Below are 27,634 nucleotides of genomic sequence, written 5' to 3'. Positions count from 1 at the left end.
GAAAATCTTCAGGACCTAGGGCTGGGCAAAATATTCTCAAACGACACCAAAAGCCTGAGTCATACAAGGAAAAAACTAATGAATTATATTTCAGCAAAACCAGAAACTTCACCCATGTGAAAGAGGATTAAAAGACATGCTACAGACTAGGAGAAATTGTTGCAAATCACGTATCTAACAAAGGACTAGTATCTAGAATATATATATGTGTGTGTATGTATAGACACACACACATACATGTATATATTTTAAAACCCTTAAAGCTTAACAGTTTAAAAAAGTAAACAATGCAACCAGGTGCGGTGGCTCACACCTGTAATCCCAGCACTTTGGGAGGCCTAGGTGGGTAGATCACGAGGTTGGGAAATCGAGACCATCCTGGCCAACATAGTGAAAAACCCATCTCTACTAAAAATACAAAAATTAGCTGGGCATAGTGGCAGGCACCTGTAGTCCCAGCTACTCTGGAGGCTGAAGCAGGAGAATCGCTTGAACCTGGGAGGTGGAGGTTGCAGTGAGCCGAGATTGTACCACTTCACTCCAGTCTGCCAACAGAGCGAGACTCCATCTCAAAATAGAAAATGGGCAAAAAATATGGATGGACATCACTGAGGAGAATATACAGATGGCAAATAAGCACATGAAAAGGTGATGTTCAACCTCATTAGCCATTAAGGAAATACAAATTAAAAACACAGTGAGCTATCACTACACAGCTATCATAATGGCTAATATAAAAATAGTGACAACGCTAAGTGCAGAAAAACTGCCTCACTCATTCATTGTTAGCAGAAATGTCAAATGATGAAATCATTTTCAAAATAGTTTGGCAGCTTCTTATAAAACTAAACATTCAATTACCATAGAAACCAGCAATTGAACTCTTGGAATTCATCCCAGATAAATGAAGACTTAAATTCACACAAAAACCCATACACAAATGCTCACAAAGCTTTATTTGTAGTGGCCCAAACCTGAAACATCCCAGATGTCCTTCAATGGATAAATGACTAAACAAACTATGGCATGTCCATACCTTGAAATACTACTCAGAAATAAAAAAGAACGAAGTGTGGATACAGGCGAAAGTTTGGATGAATTTCCAAGTATACTTCCATATATTGCTGTGTGCTACATTACAATGTTCCAAGTCAGTGTCACAGCACATATGCAATAGTGGTCTATAAGATAATAATATCATATTTTTACTGTATTTTTTCCATGTTTAGAGTGTTTAGATACACAAATACTCACCACTGTGTTACAGCTGCCTACAGTATTCAGTATAGCAACATACTGTCTAGGTTTGTAGCCTAGAAGCAATAGGCTATACCATATAGCCTAAGTGTTAGGTTAAATGAGAGGTTAAATGAACTAAGCAGTATACAAGATTTCCTATACATTGAAGCCACACTATTTTTTTAAAGGGATAAAACTGAAATTACAAAATATGATAAAGTAGCAGGAGGGTAGCAAATCTTCTTTTCTCTATTTTTGAGCTATTTCAAAAGGCATTTATATTATTCTTATAATTACTATAAAATCACTAAATATAAGAATATGTTTATAAATATGCACAATTGGCCCTGCATATCTGGGGGTTCCATATCCTCGGATTCAACCAACTTTGGATCAAAAATATTCAGGAAAAAGGACAATAAAAATAGTGCTATAACAATAAAAAATACAGAATGACAACTATTTATGTAGCATTCACATTGTATTAGGTATTATAAATCATCTAGAGCTTAGTTAAGCATGCAGGAGGGTATGCATCTGTTATTTGCAAATACTACACCATTTTGTTTAAGGGACTTGAGTATCCATGCAGTTTGGTATCCAAGAAGGGTCCTGTAGCCAATCCCCTAAGGAAACTGAGGGATGACTATTTTTCTAAATGAGAGTTTACATAATTTCAGAAATATTCTTTTTTACCCTACCAATTAAATGAGATTTTCAAATAAAAACAAACCAATTGTTCAGCCACCAAGCCTTGCCAGGAGTGTGATCTTCTGTGCTCTCTTCTCTCTCTATTCTCGCAGGCTCAGAGTCCTCCTCTCTCTCCCACACTGAAGCACCACTCACCCCTCCAACCCACCTTGCCCCTCTCTTCCCAAATTCCCAGTGTATGCACACTGCCCTGTTCAGGTTGACTAATAAGTGTCTAATGTCTCAGATCATTCCCAAATCATTTTGCCCAATTCAAGCTGTTAAAACGCTCTATATCATTCCAAATTTATCTAAGTTTCCTTTGGCAATAAAAACAAAGGCTCAGCATTTTGAGAAGGGCTGTTAAACTAGTCAGACTAAGCTAGAGTTTTCACATCTTACTCTTGCCCAACAGATGTCAGCATCAAAACACAGTCCTTTATGTTTATCCCAATTGAGTTTCACTTGCTGGTCCTGACCCAACTTGTTGAGATTATTTTGGAAAGAGGACTCTGTCAGTCTTGGTTTTGGCCACTCCATATAGCAACACACCCCTCCTGGCCTCCCTGCTGATGGCCCTAGGTTTAGCAGGTCCCTCAGAGAGGATGTTAATGCCTGTGCCACTTCACCCAACCACACTACCAGCCAGTCATGTTCCTCCTGTGGCTGCACATTCAATTCAGTTCATCAAGTGTTTATTGCTTGCTCACTGTGTGACAGCCCCTGTGCCAAGATCAAGGAAGGTACAAACATCAATAAGACATGCCTCAAGGTATATGAGGTATTTCACCAAAATGTCAACATGTTCTGCGAAAGAAGACAAGAACAAGTGAACTCAGTAATCAAGCCTAAACAGATAAAAACAAAGACATTCCAACCACAAGAGACACCACACATCCCATCCCAAGTAATGTGAGGGACTTCTGCTTCTTCTCTAATGACAAGTCCAGCCCCTTTCCGCGTCTCTACCTTCTGGATAAACGTTATTAACATTCACAGTCACCAAATTGCACCTCTTTCCGACAGCACCCAATTCAGAACAGATGGACCTCCACTTCTTTAAACCCTCTTAAAAATCACCTAAAATAAGCACAGTTTCTGTAACAAGCCACTCCTAACTCCTTACTACCCCATGGGGTAGGGAATCTGTCACTACAGTCAGTTTAAATCTAATTTTTACTTTATACTATATGTATGTTCCTGGAAGTCTTTTGCTTACAAGCATAAATAATTCTTAGAACCTAAAACAATTCTTAGCACCTTATACTATATGTATGTTCCTGGAGGTCTTTGGCTTATAGGCATAAACAATTCTTAGCACCTAAAATATTAGCTAACATATAATAGGTGCTCAATAAATATTTAATGAGGAAAAGAAGAAAGACAGAAAGGGAAAGAAGGAGGACTGATATTGTTAATAATTGGAGTAAAGGTCAACTATGTTTTGAAGGACCTGTGTTTTCAATGTCCCTATCAAACTCTTTCTGTTTGGCCAGGAATGGTGGCTCACACCTGTAATCCCAGAACTTTGGGAGGGCCTGAGGTCAGGACTTTGAGACCAGCATGGTGAAACCTCGTCTCTACTAAAAATACAAAAATTAGTGGGCATGGTGGTGGGCGCTTGTAATCCCAGCTAGTCAGGAAGCTGAGACAGGAGAATTGCTTGAACTTGGGAGGCGGAGGTTGCAGAGAGCCGAGATCGCAGCATTGCACTCCAGCCTGAGTGACAAGAGCGAAATTTCATCTCAAAAAAAAAAAAAAAAAAAAAAAAAATCTTTCTGGTCACTACTGCCTTTTTCTGATAACAGAACTTTACCAGAAGATGGTATCAAATTCACCTATATGGGTCCCACATAACTTGGGACTAAGAATTTGTTCTCACCTAATGACTCTTAACCTGGAACAACTTTGACTCCCAGGGGATATTTGGCAATGTCTGGAGATGTTATTGGTGGTCACAACTGGACAGAGTTGGGGGAGGAACACCATGGCATTTAGCGGGAATCAAGAAACCCTGTGTATGTAAGGTTCTCCATTCTGGCTGCATATTAGAATCACCTAGAAAATTTTATAAACATTAGTAAATTGTCAAATTACCTGACCCACAGAGATTCTGATGTAATTATTCTGGGTGTAGCCTGTGCAAGACAACTTTAAAAAGCCTTTGCAGGTGATTCTAAAATGCAGCCAGATTGGGATGCTCTCCCTGGAACCTGTGTGAAAATCCAACTGTACCTGCCCTCTGTGGTCTTCTGGGCTCTCTCCTCTCTGACAATGGCTGCTGGCTCCTGCCAGCTCCACCTTTTCCCAGCTTCCTCTTGTATCTGGAGTGTCTCTAAATGACAGCCATGAGATGCTTCCTTCAGCTATACATCTGCATTCCATTACCTTCCTCATGGTTTTTGCTCTAAATCTGGCAACATGTGTTGGTGTCTGCACACTCTAGTGCCCTGCTCCTTCGTGTGGTGCAAAGATGAGCTGCATTGGCCTCACCTGGGAGCTTCTTGGAAAAGTCATACCTTAAGCCCTGCCCAGACCTCCCTGAGGAGTTTGCCCCTTAAAATGAGAAGCTTTGCTTCGTTCATTCTGAAGTTTTCTATTTTCATGAACATGACTATTCTTAGAGATCTGGATGCACATCTTGCCTTCTGCCCTGGTTGTGTGACCGTCAGTGCATTTTCTAAAGATGTCCTTTTCATGTCTGAGCTCACCTAAGTTTCCTGAACAGTAAGCGGGATTTCATTAGATGCTAGCCCTATCAGTAATAAACAAACAAAAGCAACAACAACAAAAAACATAGAATGAAACCGAGGTCACCTCAGGGTAGCAGCAGGCAGTACGGTTGTTGGGCAAGTACATTTTGGAGGAGCCATCTCACCTTGGCAGAGCCAATGACCTGTCCATCCAGACAAGTGGAAACTGTACAGTGTCTTTTCATTTCCTTGGTGACAACCACAGCCAAGTGATGCCACTGACCACAAGCCAGGAGCTGGCCACACCGGACCTGAAGCTGGCGTCCTGCAGAAGGCTCAGAGTCATCCTCAGGTTCCATGACATCTGGAAGACAGCATTAACACTGAGTCTCATGTGTGGTGCTACGCTGCAGGAACCCAGGACAATGGGGAGGGCACAGAGAGACGTCAACCACTGTGGGCCTTGTACTATGGAGCCCTAGCCCCTCCTCTCATGAAAAATGACAACAGCAGCAGCAGTCATTCCTTGAGCTCTTCCTTTGTGCCAGTTTTAAGCATGTTACAAATATCAACTCATGTCACAGCCCTGTGAGGTAGGCACTCACATACCCAATTTACCATCCTGAGGCACAGAGAGGTTGGGTGACTTGCCCAAGGTCATGCAGCCAGGATTCAAACGCAGAAACTACGCTTCAGGTCTACCCCCAAGGTAGACTACCTCCACAGAGACTCCATTGCAGGCCGAGTCCCAGAAAGTTGGATAGGCAGTTGTGCTGTGTACAAGGGCGTCAGCCACTCCCACTGTTTCATAGGGCCTCCCACTGTTTTTCCCTATGAAACAGTGACACTCCCAGGACACAGGAGAAGAACAAGTGGCCAGAATCCACTGGACTTGACCATCTCAGGCAAATGGGCCTGGAGAACAATGCTGGGCTCCAAAGGGCAGAGCCAGGGCTGGCCTCTAGCACTGCCAAAGGAGGGGTGGCCCTGGGCGCCATGTCAAGCACGGGCCAGCCTTCTGGGTTTGGGGTTAAGCATATGTGGGAGTGTCTGCAGCTGCTTTGGCTCCAGCTAAATTGTGTGTGTTCTTCACAAACCTCACACAGGAGAGGATGCAGCATGTGTCCCAGCGAGGCAAAGCCCTGGGTCCCACTGTGACTGTTCTGCCAGGGCGAAGTTTCTGGAAATCCACTGAGCATCATCTCTGAATCTGTGCCAAGGGCTGGGGACTCATCTGCCTGACACTTACAAGCCTAGAGCCCAGGCCACAGTGAACCACAACAAATATTGTAGACCTTTCACCAGGTGTGAAATCCAAGGGAGCAATTTCAAAGGATGAGGAGAAATAGAAGGTCACCAGGTTTCTAACTACACCTGTGTTGAGAGCTTCTGACTTAGCCCCATTTCCCTGACATGTGGATGAAACTGGCTTTGGATCCCAGCACCTTACCCAGAGGCTGAAACTCCTTCTCTTCTGTAGAAACAACCAAGGAGAGGTCGTCTGGGCAGAGGCTGACAGAGAAGCAAACAAAGGGCTGCTCGGTCCTGGCCAGGTGACGCACCAGCGTCAGGAAGCGCAGCGGGTGGCCGTCAGTGGCAGCTCCGTGCCGGCTGATCAGGAACCAACAGGAGAAGGTCAGGCCTCCGGGAGGAGGGAATGGTCTGGTGGCACCTAGGTGGGAACACAAGCATGCCCTCAGACTTTGTTCTGCCCTGCTGAGCAAGTATGTTCAGATTCACTGTGGTGCTGATTTAGCCCGGGTGCAGCACCTACTGGGTGCCTTGCCTAATCACCAGTTGTCTCCTCTCCATTATGACACGCTGCCTTGCCAAAGGAGCAGAGAAGACCTTGATCTCCCTGAGGTCCATCACATGTGGGCCCTTGATCAGCTGATCTACAGCCAGGCAGTGTGCTCTGTGGGGCAGAGGACCTTGGCCTAGCTCGGCTGAAACTTGGATAGGAAAGGGCACTAGTCTAAGAATGCCATGTGCCCTCCCATCCCATAACAGGGTTGGCGATACAGACAGATCCATTGCCCTCATGGAACAGGCAGGATCAGCTGCTGTGTCCTCAGACTTGGTGCCAACTCACATGGAAAAAGGTTATGACCCATGATCCCATAGAAACCCCAAACCCAATTCTCCTAACAGAGTGTGTGACTCTGGCAGCATCAGGCACTTGCACTGTTCCACCCAGTGGTTTTTCAGCTGAGTACAGTGCTGTGCACAGGAGCCACTTGCCAAAGATTGGTCTGTTCCTGATGGCTATCAGCCCAACCCATACTTCTCTCTAGAGAGGGATCTAAGGCGGGTAATGTGTCCATCTCAGCCTACATCAGTCACCAGCAAAATAAGCCAAACCCAGGCTCAGTCCATCAATGTCAATTGAGTCCCTAGCTATGGGCTGGACCCCTAGGATGCACAATGAACTGAACACCTTGCTCTAAAAGAGGAGCAAAGTTAAAGAACAACTCATCTGCAGATACTCAGGACCAAAGGCAAGACTCATGTTTGCTTTTCTCTTTTTGAAACTGGGTCTTACACTGTAGCCCAGTTGGAGTGCAATGGTTCAATCATAGTTCATTGCAGCCTGGAACTCCTGGCCTTAAACAATCCTCCTGCCTTGGCCTCCCAAATTACAGGTATTACAGGTGTAAGCCACCATGTCTAGTGCAGCTCACACTTTCCTGAAACACCAGGTAAAAATCTGCAATCAAGGCTATCTGAAGACTCATACTTGGGAAGGGATGGAGAGCTAAACTACCTGGGAAAAACACCTACCTGTCCCAATTCCTCCAGAGACAGAGTACTCAGTGCTGGTTCCCATAACCGTAGACAGGGTCGGAATAAACAAACAGCTGGAAACAGAAAATTGTCTCAGATCACTGGACTGCAAGCCAACCTCTTGCGTTGACACAGCTAGCCTGGGCCATGACATCTTCCCACTTTACCCTCCTGCCAGCGCTGTAACCCTCCTTAGACCACAAGGTCCCAAGGACGGACTGCAGCTGGTGCTGGTAGGATGCCAAAGTGAAGGAACTGCACTGGAGGCAGGATGCAAGGGTGTTCCAGAATGCAGCCACACCAGGGGAAAGAGGGTCTTGGCCCTCCATAGCTGGGGACACAGCCCCCGGGAGGCCACTGAGTAGGCGGGTGTCCATGACCCAGACATTTTCCTCTGCTGAGTAGTGAGATTCAATGGGAACTACAAGTTTGTAATCAATATTATAATTCATTAGAGGCACTGCAAATTAAATAAAGTGCATTTTAAATATGTAAAAGCCTGTCATACCCATAACCTTCCACGGACATGTCAAATTCCACAAACGATGGGGCCAGGGCTGCCCTCTGAGGCTGCAGGTTGCGTGGGGAAGTCATGGAGATGAGGCTCAGTGCCGTCTGAAGGGCAGTAGTTGAATCCTGGGATTCCCCCAAGGGCTGCAGGGCCTGTGTGACTCCAAGGTACAGGCCAGCATCTGGGGCAGCTCTCCAGGGCCCCTCAGCTGAGCTCTGTGCAGTCTGTGACCCTAGGGCAGCAAGCAGGAGAAGAGATGTGTCTCTGCTCAAAGCATTTCTGCCCCGCTTCTGACAATAACCCCAAAGTATCTGCCACAGCCTAGAAAGAGAGTTCCGCAGAGTCATCAGGTACTTTCTAAGCACCAGTGAGGGCGGCTCCCTTGCCCCCTTGCTGAGTCCGATAACAAGGAATGGTGTTGCTAACCTGCTCCTTCTAGAAACTTTTCTCTTTCATTCCAGCACACATCCCTTTTCCAGCATAGCACGTTCTACTGCTGCCATCTCTGTCTCTGGCTTGCCCCACTGGAGTTACTCACTGGAGCTTTGTGTCTGCTCACCAGGCCCACACTTTCCTTCACAGCAGCCTCTCCTTGAAAGCTCCGGTCTCCCACCACGGCTGTCAGCCCCAAGCCTGATCTTGCACCCTTGCCTCTCCACTGGACCTGCCTGTTACCTTAAGGTCTTACATGATCTTACATTCAACTCGTCCACAACTTTCTTTTCTCTAAGCTGGTCCCCTGGGCCAGCATTCCATAGGTATTAGGCCTGACACAGGGGTACCACCTGCATTTTGGGCCTCCAAGGCTCTGACATGCCCTTGAGCTGTGAGCTGTACAGAAGCCTTCCCTGCACACCTCTGCCTAGTGCAGCGCCAGGTACTGCTGTGTCATGAAGGAAACTCTGTCTCTGCTTCCATGATCTGGAACCCAAAGGGGTCATCTGTCTTATATGGCTGGGGGCGGGGGTCATCTTTCTCCATCCTGATATGGTCTTTCTCCAGAGACCAGGAATTTTCTTTGCTTTTTCCTCAGTTGCTCCATTGAGCTGCAGACAAAACCATGTTTAAACCTGTTTGCTTTCCCACCTGTTGTAAAGGATCCCCCTCAGCAAGAGTGCATATCATCTTTTAATTCCCATTAACCTGCCCTATTCTTGCCTCTGTCCTCACCTGAGCACCCAGGGTTGCCTCTGTGTGCATGAGATGAATCAAGGAGTTTCGTTGTGGCCGACAGAGGTGAGGGAATTCCAAGACCTAGAAACTGTCTGAACATAACACACAAGAGGACCAAATGAAGACATTTTATGGGCAACAGTGTTCTCCAACTTTATCCTGACCACTGCCCTAGATGCCCGGAGCTCCCTGACCTCCCAGCCCCGCTGGAACACCCTTTCTGAAAGCAGTGTGGAGACAGCATGTCTCTGCGCTTCCAGACAGACCAGACCAGACAGCTGGTAAGTTTAGGAGCCTCAAGATGGATGTCATAATAAAAAATAATATCACAAAATAAATTTGTCGTAATTGTTTATAAATTTCTATCAGAATTTCCCATGCAGCACTATAACCAGCAGCCTCCTCTGGCAGCCATCGTGCCCGCCCCTGGGTGCCACGTCTGCTGGCTGGAAAGGCTGTGCGCCCTCTACCCTTGCTCCTGTGTATAAGGAGCAGAGCCGCCTGCCCTGTGCATGGCCCTCGGTGCAGCACTCCAGGTGGCGTAGGAGACTCCTGCCCTCCCCAGCAGCTTCCCTTCCCTCTGTTCTCTTGTATTCCACGTCTGCTCCCTGCCTCCCACCCTGTGCACCTTTGCACTTTCTCTCCCTGCCATGGCTCTCTAGGAATGTGGCTTCATGCAGAGGATGACAGCAGGAAAGCCCCCTGCAGGATCCAGGGGGCTTCTGCCCCATCCCCCTCCATGTCTGCAGTCCCTACATGCTTACTGCCTAACTCCCTACAGGGCACAGTCAGGCCCTCCCAGCCCTACCCCTCCTGGCAGAGCCTTCCAGGCCCGGTTCCCTCCTCTCTTTGTCTAGTGAACTCCACAGGCCTCAGAATGCAGCTCCACTTCCTCAGAGCCCCCTCCAGCCCCCACGTGCTCCATGAGAGGTGGCTATGTCTGCTTTGTGGGCACCTGCACACTGCCTGGCACAGACCGAAGGCTCATCCATGGATTTCCAGCCTTGAATGGCGAGACAGAGCCATGCCCTGCATCTGTCCCTGCAGTCTCTCCACTGCCTGTTGTGCAACCCCTGCCCTGCAAAAGACATGGCTGCCCAGCTTGGCAGCGTTGAAAATGCAGCATGTGGTACCTTAGCACATCCGATTCAATGGCCTGGGAAGCGAGCTTCTCAAAGATCCTGATGAGGCGTGAGTGGAGGGGGCTGCCGCTGGTGGCCAGGGCCCTGTGGCAGGAGGCCATGAGGGTCCTGAGCATGCCCGCCTCACACATGACCTGGCGGTTCTTCTCCGACTTCACCAGGGACTGGATGTGACTGGCCAGAGAGCACTGGATCTCCTCGGAAAGCTAAGAGGTGACCAAAGCAAGCTGTGAGCCCTCCAGGGCAGAAAATCTTGTGGGCAGCTTTGATAGGCTCCAACTTGGCCTGGGGTGAGTTGTGGAACAAGGAGACTGTGCCCACCTTACCCTACCCGCACTGCACCCACGCCTGTCTCAGGGCTCTTCCAGTGCCCTCCTCACCTGCAGGGGCAAGACTGTGGGAGGCAACCTCTGGCAGGACACAAGCTGCCCGGGTCAGTGTGGGGAGAGGTCAATGGCTAAAGATGGAGGCCACACACCAGCAGGCAGGAGGCTGGGTCTGCCCCTTAGACTTGCTGTGTTTGACCCGCACAATGTTTAAGCAGTTTCTGAATTAATTGTTAGCATTGAAAAGTCTGAAGATGTCACATAAAAATCCAGACTTGTGGTCTCTCTCAAAAGATGGGAGGATCTGGCCAAGCTGGTTTGCACCTCTGCAGGGGGATGTGGCTGGTGCTGGGTGGGAGCTGTACCCTCCAGGGGTCCCACATCCCCCCCAGCAGGCTTCACTCCCCTAACAGTTCCTGTATTGGAGTTCGCATCCCCGGAGTAAAAGGTGGAATCTGCCTGGAAGTACAAGACTAAAAGAAGTACCACCACCAAACATACACACTCTGTCTTGACAGACACAGATCCCCACCACAGACATTTTGAACCACACTCAAAGTCTGCAGGCCAGCTAAAGTGTCTGGGGAAAAGCCTTTGCTAAAGCCACTGTCATCCCCTGAGTGCCATCTCCTTCCACCCACCCTCCCATCATCCTGTGCCTGTCCCTCAGTCCTAAGCACATGCTGCCACACAAACAGCTGTGCTCTTACCTTACCCTGAACTAGGTTTCCAGCTACTTCCCTTGCTTATGTCCCTTGAAGCACATAGAAAAGGGTGCATAGAGCGGGCTCGGTAAATATTTGACCCCAATACCACACATTGCTTTTGCAATCATCCTTTCATTGTAAAAAGATAAATCCTTGGAATTATCCTTCCCAGGCTAGATAAATGGTTTGGACTGGGTGGGATGTTCCTTTACAGAAACTCTTAGGACTGTTCACATTCTCTTTTGTTGCTGGATAAGAATGTTGTATCAAGTGAGAGGGATACAGGTTAGATCTTAATGGAATTTTCCTGTCCCAGTGGATGCTACTGTGCCCCATGCAGACCTCCTTCTCCAGGTGAGAGGTGTACCTGTCACAGCTTCCCCTTCTCTGCAGAATTGCTCTCCGCTAGGTAGGAGCTGCCCTGCTCAGGGGCCATGGAGCCCTACCCACTCAAATACACGTACACACACACTTACATGCCCACTACCTACATATACACACACACATGCGTCCACACACACATGCACATGCACCATACGTACCTGTGTGCACACACACACATACTCCAGCCCAGCCTGGAACCAATGAGGCCAGTGCCCTTGGGACTGTGTTATGCAATTCAAGCCTCAGAACCCCAAGGGCTCCAGCTGAGACAAGACTTTTGCTGTGAGTGCATCCTCCTTCAGCTCCTTCCCCGCCCAGCCTCCCTCACTCTCCTTCTCTCCTGAGTCCTTCCCTTAACAATCCCATATACCTGGACCCCTGTCTCAGGCTCCACTCTGAGGGAACCCGACCTGAGGCACCAGAATTCTTTCCACATTTTACACCTGTGCCGCAGTTTGTAGTTTCAAGAAAGGAGATCAATGACCATGTAAATGAGGTCTAGTTCACCAAAGTGAAGCCAGGAGAAGTTGTGACTGCACTACTTGAATAATCTCTCTGAGGACTGGGGTCTGGTCTCTTCACATCGCAGACCACCTGTTACACCCCCCAGGAAGAGCTTTCTTGGAGTCCTCCCTGCTTCCACTCTTCCTCTTCTTTCTCAAATAAGAATGAAGTGGCTCTCAGCATCATCTTCTGGGTAAAGCTCTAGGCATTTAAAGATGAATAAGACACTGTCCCTGCTTTCAAGGGATTCACAGATTAAAGGTGAGAGAGGTGGGCAGACACATTGTCCCCGCACAGTGTGAGACGTGCTCCAGCAGAGAATTTACCACATCTGAGCACAGCGGGTGGGGTGGTTCCTGCAGCCTCTCACATATTTCACAAGGCTCTTGAAGTTAGAAGGGACTCCAGGCCTGGCATCTACTGTGAGGGCCAAATTTTATCCTGGGATGAGAATATTTCCTGGGTATTTAAGCTAGAGCAGGCCCTTTTCTAAGCATTTTGACATGTATGGATTACGCAATCACTGTGAGAAGCCTATGAGGGAGGCACTATTATCATACCCATTTTACAGATGGGGAAGCTGAGCCCAGAGGGGGAAATTGCCGGGGGCACATGGTAAGGCTAGAACCTGACTGACCCTGAACCTCAAGCTCAGAGTCACCTCATTCCATCATCTCCTCTCCACGCGGGCAGTCACTTTAGGGGTTGCCTGTCCAAAGATGGTCAAGAGTATGTTTCTAGCACTAAGTGACAGAAATAAATAAGATAGTGTTCTTCCATATGTAGCTAATACAGTTTTGTAGCATACGTGGTTCAAGGATTAAAATGTATGAAGAAAAATATTTACACTGTTCATCAACAATTTCTAGATTGTTTTAAAAACTGGATGGCTCGCCCAGGCCCCTTTTACAGCCTCCCACCTGCCTTCCAAACACATGGGCCCTGTAGCTCCTGCCTCACACTGATGGCATTCAGGGAAACCCCCATCTCTAAGACATCTTCAAAAACATTTCTGGTTTAAAAGGTGAGCACTGGGGGAAGAGGGATAAAACTACATTAGATTGACTTTCCAGGGGGACATCCTTCCCAGGTTGGACTTTGCCATTCTGAAATGTGACCATTTGCCAGCATTGCTATTTTCCTGAGCACATGATGTCACTGATGTGGAGGAGCAGTCTTGCCTGGAAGACAGGGTCCCCTTCCCCAGAATGTGGCGTCTGCACAGCCAGCCTGAACTGGCAGATGGACATGTGTAGCCCAGCAAGGACCAGAAACTGAAAGCAGAAATGCCAAAGCTAATTCGCTCTGAACTATTCCATCACTTTCACTCTTTCCCATGGAAATCCACCCAAAGTCCTTGACTCCCTTCCCCAGGCCTTTTTTCTAAGACTCCAACTCTTTCTTCCTTTGTCCACCCAAGCACAGCTCCTGCTTCTCTTCTCAAAACAGAAAAGTAACATCTACCCTCTTGCCTTGAATATCTCATCTCCAAAACTTGGATTATTTTATTTGGTAACTGCATTATTTCAATTTAGGGTGAGAGTTGGGATGCAGTCTGTATGAACCAAAAGGCAAAAATAACATCACGATATATTATTCAAAAGGATTAAAAAGAAATGTCTATGATCTCCAGTTTTTATTACCAGCACTTCACTTATTGCTTTGGGGACTTCTGGGTTTGTTCTGGTTTGTTTTGGTTTTGCTTCTTTTCCCCTACCATAGCAGGAATACTTAAAATCTAAATATACAAAAAAGAAAAACAGAAAGTTTTCAAAAGGGGTAAATGCTGATCTTGTCTAATGATGCCGCAAGTTTACTCCAAAATTGCTCAATACCCCATAATGGAGGAGGGAAAATTGATCGTCCTCATTATCACTGCAGCTCTGTCAATACCAATATTGCCTTGTTTTGAATAAAATGCGCTGTTTTTAATGTTGGTTCCAGTAAAACGGGGTTTTAGTGAAAATATGAGCAGTAGCAGGAAACCAGTGTGGTTTCTTCCCCTACAAATGGATTGATTTTCCTAAAGTATATTACTTCCAATGCAGGAGAGGGGATGGAGGTGCAATTAGGACTCAATGGTAAGAGTGCAGGGTCACCAGGTTGGCCAGCAGGCTGGGCCCGCAAGGCAAATTAGCACAGGGTGATTTGCGGGGCAGCCTTAAGAAATTTTCTGCATTCTCCACTTAACGGTCTAGCCTTTAAGTACACGAGGTCCGGCTGTGGATGTTCAATCTTATGTATCGCTCTCTCTGTTCCCCACTTTTTCTCTTGGTCCAGATTAGTATGGTCCCCAAAGCCCAGTGAGGGCTGGGTCCTGGAGCAATGGGTCCCTCTAAAGAGGCACGGGTGTTGGGTTCAGCATTCCAAGATATGTGCATCTTCTGCACATGAACCACGTCATCCTCACACAGAAATAAAAACCACCAGAGAGGCTAAGTGCCTGCTGCCCCAGACACTCCAAAAAGCACTAGAGACTTTACTGAGCTACTCAAACTTGGATTAATCACTTGTTTCAATTTGGTCAAAATGTTCTTTTCTTGATGATTTTGAAGAGACATGATAGACTTTAAGTGACTTCAGCTCTTTAAGTTATCAAAGACTGTAAATGAAATGCCAGCAATAAATGAGGCCTATAGATGTGCTTTACTTGACAAGTTATTGCTTTTACCACTGCCTACTTAGAATTAGGTCTCTCTTTATATGAGCATGAACTTTCCATTTTGCCATGGTCCCTCAACCTGATATGCTGCTTCATGGTACCCATATGGCCTGGTAGGCTTGGGAGTTTATGATCGTGGTATAGGTGTGAGAGACTCCAACTCCCAAGGAGCTAGCAGAATCCACATGTAAAGGGCCTGGCTTCTTCAACATAATTAGGCAGATCTGTAACCAAGTGAGTGGGTGGGTGCCTGCTCCAAACTTGTTATTTCTTTTCCAAATTACATGCAGATGATGGGCAATGCGTCCTGTAAACAGAAGTCCAGGATCTCACATCTACAGCATATTTCTCTTTCCCATTTTTCTTTCTATCCTCCACTTTTGTCCCCTCTGTACTGCAGCCGCAGTGACAGTCTCAGCTTCTGCTAAACACCATGCCCTTTTCCACTAATGCCTGAAGTTGGGAATGTCCTTTCCAATCCCATCCCTTTGCTGAGCTCCTGCTTATTACTCAAGAGACAATTCATGTGTCCCCTCACCCAAGAAACTTTTTCTGACTTTCCCAGCCAGCACTGTGTCTATACTTCAATCATGATAAATTCCACACTATGGCTAGTTCTCTCTCTCTTCTTTTCTCCCACCCCTACAACATCGTGAGCTGCTGCTCGACCCATGACTCTTCACCTTGTTTTTCCTAGTGGCCATCTCTGCCTTACTAGGCTATTCTCTGCCTTAGAATAGCTGCCTAGTAAGCACAGGCTACTCTAAAACACAATAGGCACACCTAATCCAGAAGGCTGACAGAGAGTCAGAAATAGTGATGTGCCAATGAAGTGTTGAAGGATAATGGAGAGAGAGCTAAGCAGGTGAGGAAAACGGGCTTTCGGGGAAAGGAAACAGCACATGTGAAGGCGGGGCAGGTGAGAGTAAGCACAGCCTTTCAAAGCGTTGGGGGGTCATGAGGCAGATTGCAACATTCAGGCCCTTGGGTGTCCTGCAAAGGGGCTCGCTGTGCTGCTGGCCATACCCTGCCCCACGCCAGCACATGGAGCAAGGCAAACACTGTGCACGGAGCCCTGAACTCCTCAGATTGCCAGTCCTGGAGGGCTGGGAAGCCTGGAGACCGAGTGCTGACCTTCTTCTTGAGAACTGCCTGGAGATTCACCCACTTCTGCTGCAGCTGATCTGAGAAGCCCCCAAGTCTCTGAAGCAGCCTCCACCAGATGCTCCAGATGACAGGACCACCCTCCATTTTTTGGCCCCATTCTAAGCTCTGGTCCCAGGCCCAGCCTAACCCAAATCAGTATCCTACCCACTCCAGGCCTTGGTACAACAGTCCCCAATGTGGTCCCCAGCGTGGAAGTAAGGACCTGTTGTTCGTTGCTCTAGAAGGTCCCCATCTGTAGAGAGCCTGCCTGCCCAGGACCTCCCAGCTTGGTCCTGACTTTCTGGGGGTCCTGGAAGTGGACATGTCTGTGCCCCAGCTCAGAGCCTGCCCACCCAGCTGGACGCTAAGCTCACCCACCCCCAGAAGGTGAAATTCGTTATGTGATGTCCTCACTTGACTTGGGACTATTACTGACCTTGCCCTGAAACTGCTAGGACTTACTCTTCTGTCCTTCCCCACCCAGCATAGACATGCATTCAGACGTGGCACAGGCCTCATTGTCACTGCTGAATTTTGATCCCATGGATTCTGATCCCTCGCTCAAGCTGGTAGGGACCCTTTTCCTCCCCATTTTGACATCTGATGACTAACTCCCCTCCCTGCTTTAAGCCAGCCACACTCAGCTTCACGTAGATCACTGATAAAGTGCAGAACCAGCCAGAGAAAATACCGAGTCTTCTGATTCATCGGCAGATCTGTTAACATACAGTTCAATATCAATTTCCTGTTACTCATTTACCAATAGTGTAGTGTCAGTTGGAAATATACCTAAAATGTATTATCTTCTACTTAATAGTTTCAGAATTTTATATACCATGACCCAGAACACAGACTGTCAGAGCTAGAAGGGAAGGGAGCGGGCGTGGGGAGCCAGCCTCTGATGTACACATACACAGGGCAGGAACTGTACTAAGGACTTTACAACTATGCTCTCTTCTACTCTTCTCAATGGGAAAATATCATCACACCCATTTTGCAGATGAGAACACTAAGACTTAAAAGGGTTCCATCAATCTCCTCAGGCCACATAGCTAATGGGTAGCAGCTCTGACATGCCAACACAGCCTTACTCCAAGGCTCATGATTTTGATATTGCATCATGCACTGATTATAAAAAGCTGGAATTTAGTATCTCATATGGGTCATAAGTTGATGGCCTAGAGAAGTGTTTCATTTGGTGGGCTTCATTTGGGTGGGCTTCTGTTTCTGTTTCATGTCCCCTTAATTAAATGTAGAAAGTGCTCTCCTTTGGCCACACTCTCCACCCTTGACTACCGCTTTCACCTGGTTTCACTTACGCATGTTCATTACCTCTCTGGAGCCAAGATGTTGAGTCTGTGATCTCTGTGATCCAGGCCAAATCTGAGTAGTTGAAATTGAGATACAGAGAAACAAAGTAGCCTGTGTATGTCATGGAAAAGGAACATTATCAAGGTCAGCTGATAATTAGGCCAGGGCTGATTCCATCTGACTTTAACTTACACCATCATTCCACATCCATGGGATCTTGCTTTTCATCCTTTCTTCTGTATGTGAGATTACATCTGTTTGCTTTTTTATTTTATTTTATTTTATTTTATTTTATTTTTGAGACAAGGTCTCACTCTGTCACCCAGGCTGGAGTTCAATGGCACGATCATGGCTCACTGCAGCATCAACCTCTTGGGCTCAAGCAATCCTCCTGTTTCACCCTCCCAAGTAGCTGGGATTACGGGTGCACACCACCATGCCTGGCTAATTTTTTTTTTTTAATTCTTTGTAGAGATGGAGTTTGCTATGTCGTCTAGGCTGGTTTCAAACTCCTGGCTTCATACAATCCTCCTGCTTTGGTCTCCCAAAGTGCTGAAATTACAGGCATGAGCCACCATACCTGGCCGTATTTGCTCTATTTATAGAGACTCCTGTGAGAAGTCACCTGGATTTTGACCAGAATTTGAGATTTTCCACTGAGCAACAATAGAAATACTTTGCGTAAGGGGCTGAGTGGGAAAGAGCATAGGAAACAGATTTTGAATGTATTTGGAATGTCTAATGTGTTATAATTTAACAAAGCAAGAGTCCTACTTTACCAATTTCCTTGTTGGTGGAAATGGCTTTTTTCAAATAGCCTGCCCTTATGCAACGCTATCCATGGCTATTAATGCTGTCAATATTTTAGTTATTTGAAACTCATACAATTAGTTCAGTGCTTGAAATAAAGACTAATTCCAGAAAATGGCACCCTTTCTAAATTTAGGCATAAATGAGTTGATAGATACATGCAGCCCTGAACCCAATCTTCTCTGTGTCTTGCCAGGCTATTCTGGAGGCTTCCGTGGCAGCAGTGTCTTCACCATAGCCTTTAGATATCTGGAATTCACCCAAAAATGACTCGAGATGCAGACTGAGGATGACAATACTCTCTAATGTCCTGACCTGATTGTGCCATTGCTTTTCCATAACTTCCCACTTCCCTATGAGAAAGGCAACTTGCTGGGCGGCAGGAGCTCCAGTCCTCATGTCAGGCATGTACACTCACTATTGCAGCAATGTTGATTCTATCGCTTAATTCCTGCAAGTTTCAATTCTTTATCTGCAAAATGGGTCTACTGATATCCACCTTGCATGGTTATTATAATGATTAAATGATAAAATGCTTGTAAAGCTTTTAGCAACTGATGATAGTAGCTGCACCATTTAGCAAGTGCTTCCTTCCTGTGTCCCTGTGCGTGTTCTGCTCACCATGCTAAGCTCCACGCATTGCTTCATGTAATCCTCATAATAATATTTCAGAGAAGATGTCATTATCCCCACACTATACAAAGGAAGCTAAGAATCAAAGAGGTTAAATAATTTCCCCACAGCTCTGTGAGTGCTTGGTGACCCAACTGAGACTCGACCACAATCTACTGTTTTCAGAGCCTGAAGTCTGCCCTCTATAGTAAGTGTTCAGTAAACAGAGTGATAATGACAATGATGACGTCGACAGTGATGTCGATGAATGGCAACGCAATAAAGTTCAATTCTCTTAGCTCGGCATTCAACGTCCTCCACAATGTGACTTCAAGTGACCTTTCTAGCCCCACTGATCCATATGTTCCATTAATGTGTTCTATTTTAGCCTTTTCATCCATGTGTTCTATTCTAGCCCAGCTTAACTATTCATAGTCCCCAAATAGGCATCTTTGTGCTTCTTTCCATGTCTGAGCTTCTCTTCCCTCCCTCTTCTACCTGATCTGGCATAAACATCCCTTTCCTTTAAAGCCTAGCTTTGGTGTTCCACCTCTCTGAGTCTTTCCCTCTCCTGTGTCCCAAGGCCCTGTGGGCAAACCTCTGTTATAGCCATCAGGATGTTGTTTTACTGTCTTCTACACTTCCCTGCCTCCCATCCTCAAACCCCGATTACAGGTCCTGTGACATTTGTCTCTGAATCCCCAGAGGCACATAGTAGGTGTTCTGTAATTATTCACAAGAGCAAACATACCACATGGGCAGCTACACAGTCTGCTAAACTAGACCTGGCTTTCCACTCTCTGCATTGTGATTGTCTGGTGCACAGCAAACACCCTCAGTTAAGACCTGATTAGATGCCGTAGACCTCAAGGAAGTGGAATGGCATTTGGGACTGGAGAGTCCTTCCAATTCTGGTCAGAGTTCTAGCCCATGGCCACATCTCTTATGACAGATCCCCATGGCTGCTAAGCCTGCTAGAAAGGGAAATTATCTTTATTCCCAATTAATTTTTTCTGGAGCCAACTCAGCTCCAAGAGAACTGAGCTGGACTCCGTTTTTGCATTGTGCATAGTAAAAATCTGGCCACCCAATTTCTAATATTGACGATGATGCCAGAAGCAGAAAAACAGCTGGAATATCTGTTTCCAAAAGCAGCTCACAGAGCTATCATTTTGGAGGGGAAAGGAACCTCCAGAACAAAAGAACCGCAGAACAAATGTAACATGGCCACCATTGGAAATAAACTAGAAGAGAACACCCATAAGTTTAAGTCACGGCCTCCAAGATGACATGTGCACCTTGGAAAGCCATCAGTTTCTCATCCACAGGGGAGAGACAGCAAGTGAATGATGTAAAGGAGGTATGGGTGTAGGGAGTAATAGGAACCACCAAGCTGACCTAAAGGAAGATGACAGGAATCACACTTTCCATCTTGCTGGTAACACTGCCATCTACTGAAACTCTCCGCTCCATTTCCTACACCAAAACCTGTGGAGGCCTGCAGTCCGTTTTGTTTCAGCATTTTCTTGTGTGGTCTCGTTTCTCATTTGATTTACTATTCTATTTGTTGTTGTGAGGTTTCCCCCACTCCCTTTCGGAAATTAATTACTGTAATTATCCAACTTTAATAGCTGCTGATTTGGCATCTGCAGAAAATACTGGAGAAAATGCACTACATTTCATTTGCATATTTGAGAGACAGTGAGGGAGAATTAGACTTTTCCTAAATTACTTACTGTGACCTGAATATACAAAACGTAACTCGTTCCAAATGGAATTCTCCTTTGCATACTTCATTTGTCCAATTACCGTCATAGGATAAGCAAAGAGCAGAGGTTCTTCCCCATATGGTGATGTGATGACTCAGGGAGTTCATCTAAAACTGAGGCTCATCCACAGAGTTTCCAGGCCTGTAAGAGGCAGCAGGAAAGGCCACCATACACTCTGTGTCACTTCATCAGACATTGCTGCAGTGGATTTTTGCAGAATGCATCCATCAGCAACCGTCTGACTGCTAAGACCTCCCAGGCCACTGGCTGGGTCTTTCCAATTGCAAGTACAATGCATTGTATGAAATATAGCTAAGGAAGCCAGATGCCCTCACGATAGGGCTGTTGTACCTGGAAAGCTGTGCCATGCCCAGAATGCATGACCCTGCATTCTGTGAGAACTGCAAAGGTCAGGGACCCATTCATCCAACATATCTTAAGCTTGGGCCAGAGGTGTTTCAGATCTTCCCCTCACCATCACCACAACCTTAGGAAGTCAAACAACTTTCCTGAGCCCCAAGTACCTGCAGAATGGGGAGCATCTCATGGACTTCAAAAGGTTGCTGTGAAGATTGGGGGAATAGCATTCCTGGCACAGAGGGGATCCCTAATGTGTAATAGTCTCCATGTTGTCCCAGGTAGGTCCTGGCTTAAATACCAAGCCAGAGAATGGAAGATTCCAGACTCTAGGTCATTCATGGGCTATAAGATGGGATTTAGGGGTCAAATGTTTTTGCCCATATGTTAGATGAGTAAGGTAATGAGAGTAGCTGATCTTTAAAGACATTTCCCCACAGGCCTCTCTCACCTGCACACACCTGTCACCCCTCACAGAAGAGGAAGCTTATGTCCCCTCCCACTGAGTCTAAGCCGAGTCCCTGACTAACTTTGACCAAAGCTGGCTTTTCCTGGGCCTAAGCCCTCAGCAGGCCTGGCAGCTTCGCTTTTGTGCCTGTGGGCACCAAGAGCCACTGTGTGTCCTGTTGAAGAGTCTGCCTGGAGGGACATGGGCAGAGGCCAGATGGAGAGGGCTGTGTAGAGGAGACTCCAGGATCCCACTGACCGCTTCAACCAAGGCCCCAGGTATGCCACTCAGCTAAGCCAGCTTAGAAGCCCCTTGCCAGGGAGCCAGCCTTGCTGAGGTGCCACAGCTGCAGAGATCTTCCTGGAAGGTTCAACCCTACCAGCACCATATGGAGCAGACAGGCCATGCCTGCTGTGCCCTTCTGAATCCCTGACTCACAGAACCATGAGAAATGACATGGATATTGTTAACTGCCTATCCCAGTTTATATCAGCCTACCCCTTTCCCAAATCTCACTGTTATGTGTATCTCTGCCATTGGCTTCACAGCACTTTCCCATCACTCTCCAGCAGGGGAACAGGAGCAGGAACAAGAAGTCTATTCCCCAAGGAAGGGACGTGGAGACATGAAACCGGGTCAGGCCTTTTCTTAACTCCTGTGCTGAACACTACAGATTTCCCTTCCTGGAAACAGTTGCTGTCTCAGAGCTTCTGCTCCACCACTCCACTTTTCTCACTGATCTTAGAGGACTTGCAATATTTTTATGAGGTCACTGTCATTTTTAGGCTGTGACTAATAATGTCAACTAGTAGCCATTTCTTCCCCAAATATGTTGCCTCCTTCTGAACTCCTGGACAAAGCAAAGCTGGACCCCTCATTGCTTCCTGGGAGTGCTAGGTCCTGCTATTCATTCTCCGGAAGCCACTTTTATGTATAGGGAAGACCAGGAGGCCTGCCCCAAGGTAAGGCCACTTTAAATACTAGGTCCACAAATAGGCATCCTTGAGACTCATGTGCATTGTCTGAATTCACGTTTCTCCATTGGTTAAAATGCAGGCAATGATGCCCTCGACAAAACTGCAAGAGGAATAAATAAGCCAAGAAAGGGCCAAGCATCAGCCTGGGACAGAGTAGCTGCTCAAGCCAATGAATCCTCTTTCCTTGGCTGCTGATAAACCTAACGTGGTGCATTTTCCAGGCCTTCCTCAATTCTGCCTGGCTCTTTCTTGGAACTTCTAAAGTATTTATTCTTTATCTTGACACTGCTGACTCCGACTTCATCTTGTTCTGTTACTCCATGCCCTCACCCATACCAGTTTTTCTCCCCATAATGGCGCTGTTAGCTCTGCCAGGATAGACACTTGAGAGTCGCCTTGGCTCTTTGTCTTCTCATTACCTGTAGCCTCCTCTTCTCAGAAGCCTGTGGTTCTGCCTCCGAACTGGTCTCTTAATTCCTTTCTTCACACCGTCCTGCATACACCACCCTAATCCAGCTATCACCACACACCACCTGGACTGCAGGCAGAGCCTCCTAACTCTTGCCCCTTGCCTCTTTCCCTCAACCCTCATTGCCTGTCCATTCTCCGCCAAGCAGCCAATGCAATGTTTTTAATACAAAATCTGATCATGTCACCTTCCACTCATGTGAGAGAGGCTTCTTGTTATCATGTGCATTGTCAAGGCTCCCAGAAGCCTGCATGCCCTATTATCCCCATCATCACCTGACCAGGGAGGCCTTGCTCCTGGCTCTCCCAATTTGCTCCTGCCCTAGCCACCAACAGCAGGCCCCTTCCCACCCAGCTCATACTAGCTACTCACCCTTCAGGGCTCTGCTTACATGTCACCATCTAGAGACAGCTTCCCTGACCTCCAACCCTTTATCTAAATTAGATTGAATGAGGTCTATTCCTGCCTCCATTCTCATTCTTCTCCCTCAGCACCCTGTTTTTTCCCTGTAATATCACTTGTCACAATTCATAATTATATATTCATTTGTGAACTCATTTATTTAGTCTGTCTGCACTGTCACTACCTCCTTCTCCCCATCATAGAGGCAGGCTCTGTGGACAGTGTCTATGCTCATCCTGCTAGCTGTGCATGAACTGCACAGATCACAGGGCCAGAATCTCAGCCAGCATCCAGGAGAGAGATGAACATGCCAGGAAGCAAAGGACTTCCCACCAATGCCAGGTGCTGAGCTTAGCACCTGGGACTTGCCTCATGATGGTTCAATTATTTTCAGTTGTTTTTTTTTGTTTGGTTGTTGTTCTTAGAAGGTAGCTTTGTCAACAGAAGTGATCTGTTTTGGATGGCCTTGCAAGGATGGGCACAACTCAGTTAAGTGTCCAGGACACCCTGGTACTTTCCCACTATAGGTGTTTCCCATGGGGAGCTCTGCTAACGCAGGGCACTGAAGGCACAGACAAAAGGATAAAAGGTGTCTTGGGTTAGAAGGCGTTTGAGAGATCAGTCATGTGAAGATGACAAAACACGCATATTCAACACCAGGTACCTGTGGGTGATCTTCGTGGTACAACCGAGGCAGCAGCCTTACCATGATGCACACGACCCCGGGATGCATGATTGCAGCAACCCCCTCCTCCATCCTGCAGAGAGAAGGAGAGCCAGACATCAGACCCGGACCTGCCAGTTTTTTTCTCTTTTCACTGAGCTTCCTGGATCTTTCTTTCTGAGACAGACCATTGTACACACCCTGTCTACTACTTATTACCTAGATGATGTTGAACTATGCTATCAAGCCTAATTTCCCCTACTGTAAATGGCATTGACAATATCACACTTTCCTCCTTCAGTCATAGAACAATGCATTTGTGCTCCAAGGCACAGTGCCTGATCCATAGTTGATGCTCAGCAAAGTTAGTTTCCTGGTTTTCTTCCCTTCTCTCCAGATATGTGGGAGATTGAGAAGCTCTGATTTCAGACTGAACACACACACACACACACACACACACACAGACTTCTGGGTCCCTTCAAAATGGTGTAAGCACACTCGGCTGTGTCCCACCCCCTGAATACTGAATGTGACTAAAACACACAGAATTCATGGAGCAGCTCTTGGAGGACTCTAGGAAGTAAATGGTAGCAGAAAAGGAAACCAAATTCAAGCACCCTGAAGTGGCAATGAGTTTCCTGGCCTTCCCTTCTGCAGCATCCCCTGGTGTGAACTCACAGGTAGCCTAAAACTCGCAACTGTGCACAAGGTGTAGACATGATGGAAAGAGCTCCAACAGAAGTCCTCTGTTTCTGGTCTGAGGAGCAGGAAAGGAGGTTCTACAGGTCATTGAGCATGGAGGAAATCCCCTGGGATTTTCTTTGTTTGGTTTCCCCATTCTTTCCCAACCCATCTTTCTGGCAATTCCCTCAGCAGCAGCAACAGCAGCAGCAGCCAGGCAGGCTCTAAAACCCTCAGTGAGGAGAAACTTTCTGTCCAACCAGAGGAACTGTAGTCCTAAGAGTGTAGGTAAAATCCCCATAGCTGTTTTCCCCCATTCTCCCCTCACTATGTGGCCCCAGAGACAGATACTAGTGACACAGGGAAGAACAAAGAAACGAAAGCCCCAACTTTCTAGACAGAGCAGGAAGGGACCCCTTGAGAACCAGCAAGTGTTAAGAAGAGGATGAAGAAGAGGAAACTGAGGAAAGTGTAACCACAAAGTTGTGTATTAACCTCTGGGCTCAGTTCCGACTGTGCATGTGCATCTGTCCGTAACTAGGAGGTAAAACACCACACACAACCAGCTACTGCATGAGGCAAGTGAGGGCACATCAAATCTCCCTGCAAAGTCTTTGAAAACTGAACTGATACTGGAACCAGAAAGTCCAGGGAAGGTGGGCAGAAACTTGCAACCTGAACCTAAGTGGGCTAGTTCCCTGCCTTAAAAAACGTATATATTCATTAACATTCTCTATAAGATGACAAGGACCAGAGTTCATAAAACTCAAAATGTCCAGAATACAACCTGAAATTGCTCAACATAGAATGAACCAGGGAAGTCTCAACATTTCATGTGGAAAAAGACAACCAACAGATGCCAAGGCTGAGATGTCACAGACGTTGGAACTATCAGACGAAACCCTTAAAGCAGTTATTAACCCAATTCCAAAAAGTAAGAGTGAATATTTTTCAAATAAGTGAAAAATAGAAAGTTTCAGTAAAGAAATGGAGGCAATAAAACAGAATCAAATAAAAGCAAAAACTGACATTTGTTTAAACTCACTGACTGAGAATAATAGGAGAATGAGATGAGAGTCCATGAATATGAAGATGGAGCAACACAAGTTGCCTAATCTGAACAACAAAAACGAAAAAGATTACTAAAAATAAAGACAGACTCAAGGTAATGTGTAACAAAGGATCTAACATTTCTGTCATTAGAATCTTCCAAGGAGAAGAGAAAGAGTATGGTATGAAAGAAAAAATGTTTCAGAAGTTTTTAGTGATTCTTTCTTCAAAGCTGGTGAAATACATAAACTTAAAGATTCCAGAAGCTTAGCAAAACCCAAGTAAAATAAACAAAAAAATTATGCCCAGACACAGCATAATCAAACTGCTGGACACGAAAGAAAATTTTAAAAATCTTGAAAGCAGCCTGAGAAAAACAACACATTACATTTAGGGGAATGACAATTCGAATGACTGTGGATTTTCTCATAAGAAAGCATGGTCAGGGAAACAACATTTTTAAAGTGCTACAAAAATACACACAGAATAATTCCATATCCACATGCTTCCAGAATGAAGGCAAAGTAAATGCATTCCCAGAGGAATGAAGACAGATTCTTGCAATCAGACTTGTTCTAAGAATAATACCTTAAAAATTTCTTCAGAATGATGGTTTCCAGCTGCATCCATGTCCCTACAAAGGACGCAAACTCATCCTTTTTTATGGCTGCATAGTATTCCATGGTGTATATGTGCCACATTTTCTTAATCCAGTCTGTCACAGATGGACATTCGGGTTGATTCCAAGTCTTTGCTATTGTGAATAGTGCCGCAATAAACATACGTGTGCATGTGTCTTTATAGCAGCATGATTCATAATCCTTTGGGTATATACCCAGTAGTGGGATGGCTGGGTCACATGGTACATCTAGATCTAGATCCTTGAGGAATCGCCATACTGTTTTCCATAATGGTTGAACTAGTTTACAATCCCACCAACAGTGTAAAAGTGTTCCTATTTCTCCACATCCTCTCCAGCATCTGTTGTTTCCTGACTTTTTCATGATTGCCATTCTAACTGGTGTGAGATGGTATCTCATTGTGGTTTTGATTTGCATTTCTCTGATGGCCAGTGATGATGAGCATTTTTTCATGTGTCTGTTGGCTGTATGAATGTCTTCTTTTGAGAAATGTCTGTTCATATCCTCTGCCCACTTTTGGATGGGGTTGTTTGTTTTTTTCTTGTAAATTTGTTTGAGTTCTTTGTAGATTCTGGATATTAGCCCTTTGTCAGATGAGTAGATTGCAAAAATTTTCTCCCATTCTGTAGGTTGCCTGTTCACTCTGATGGTAGTTTCTTTTGCTGTGCAGAAGCTCTTTAGTTTAATCATATCCCATTTGTCAATTTTGGCCTTTGCTGCCATTGCTTTTGGTGTTTTAGACATGAAGTCCTTGCCCATGCCTATGTCCTGAATGGTACCACCTAAGTTTTCTTCAAGGGTTTTTATGGTATTAGGTCTAACATTTAAGTCTCTAATGCATCTTGAATTTATTTTCGTATAAGGAGTAAGGAAAGGATCCAGTTTCAGCTTTCTACTTATGGCTAGCCAATTTTCCCAGCACCATTTATTAAATAGGGAATCCTTTCCCCATTTCTTGTTTCTCTCAGGTTTGTCAAAGATCAGATGGCAGTAGATGTGTGGTATTATTTCTGAGGACTCTGTTCTGTTCCATTGGTCTATATCTCTGTTTTGGTACCAGTACCATGCTGTTTTTGTTACTGTAGCCTTGTAGTATAGTTTGAAGTCAGGTAGCGTGATGCCTCCAGCTTTGTTCTTGTGACTTAGGATTGACTTGGCAATGCGGGCTCTGTTTTGGTTCCATATGAATTTTAAAGCCATTTTTTCCAATTCTGTGAAGAAACTCATTGGTAGCTTGATGGGGATGGCATTGAATCTAAAAATAACCTTGGGCAGTATGGCCATTTTCACCATATTGATTCTTCCTATCCATGAGCATGGTATGTTCTTCCATTTGTTAGTGTCCTCTTTCATTTCACTGAGCAGTGGTTTGTAGTTCTCCTTGAAGAGGTCCTTTACATCCCTTGTAAGTGGGATTCCTAGGTATTTTATTCTCTGTGAAGCAATTGTGAATGGAAGTTCATTCCTGATTTGGCTCTCTGT

General features: G+C 46.0%; 1 protein-coding gene across 3 annotated transcripts in view; it reads right to left on the bottom strand.

The window, feature by feature from the left end:
• WDFY4 (WDFY family member 4) overlaps positions 1–27,634 on the bottom strand; it is a 312,143-nt gene that overhangs the window by 201,243 nt on the left and 83,266 nt on the right. For all 3 annotated transcript variants that reach the window (XM_023230197.2, XM_023230195.2, XM_023230196.2), the window contains exons 13-19: positions 23,781–23,874; positions 10,224–10,438; positions 9,088–9,182; positions 7,915–8,149; positions 7,404–7,480; positions 6,073–6,294; positions 4,808–4,986 (exon numbers count right to left, since the gene is read on the bottom strand). In XM_023230197.2, coding sequence (XP_023085965.1) covers positions 4,808–4,986; positions 6,073–6,294; positions 7,404–7,480; positions 7,915–8,149; positions 9,088–9,182; positions 10,224–10,438; positions 23,781–23,874 — 1,117 coding nt within the window. The remainder of the gene's footprint in view (positions 1–4,807; positions 4,987–6,072; positions 6,295–7,403; positions 7,481–7,914; positions 8,150–9,087; positions 9,183–10,223; positions 10,439–23,780; positions 23,875–27,634) is intronic.

This window comes from Piliocolobus tephrosceles, chromosome 9 (genome assembly GCF_002776525.5).
Source record: "Piliocolobus tephrosceles isolate RC106 chromosome 9, ASM277652v3, whole genome shotgun sequence".
Taxonomy (NCBI): Eukaryota; Metazoa; Chordata; class Mammalia; order Primates; family Cercopithecidae; genus Piliocolobus; species Piliocolobus tephrosceles.
This window is presented reverse-complemented; position numbering and strand designations above follow the sequence as displayed.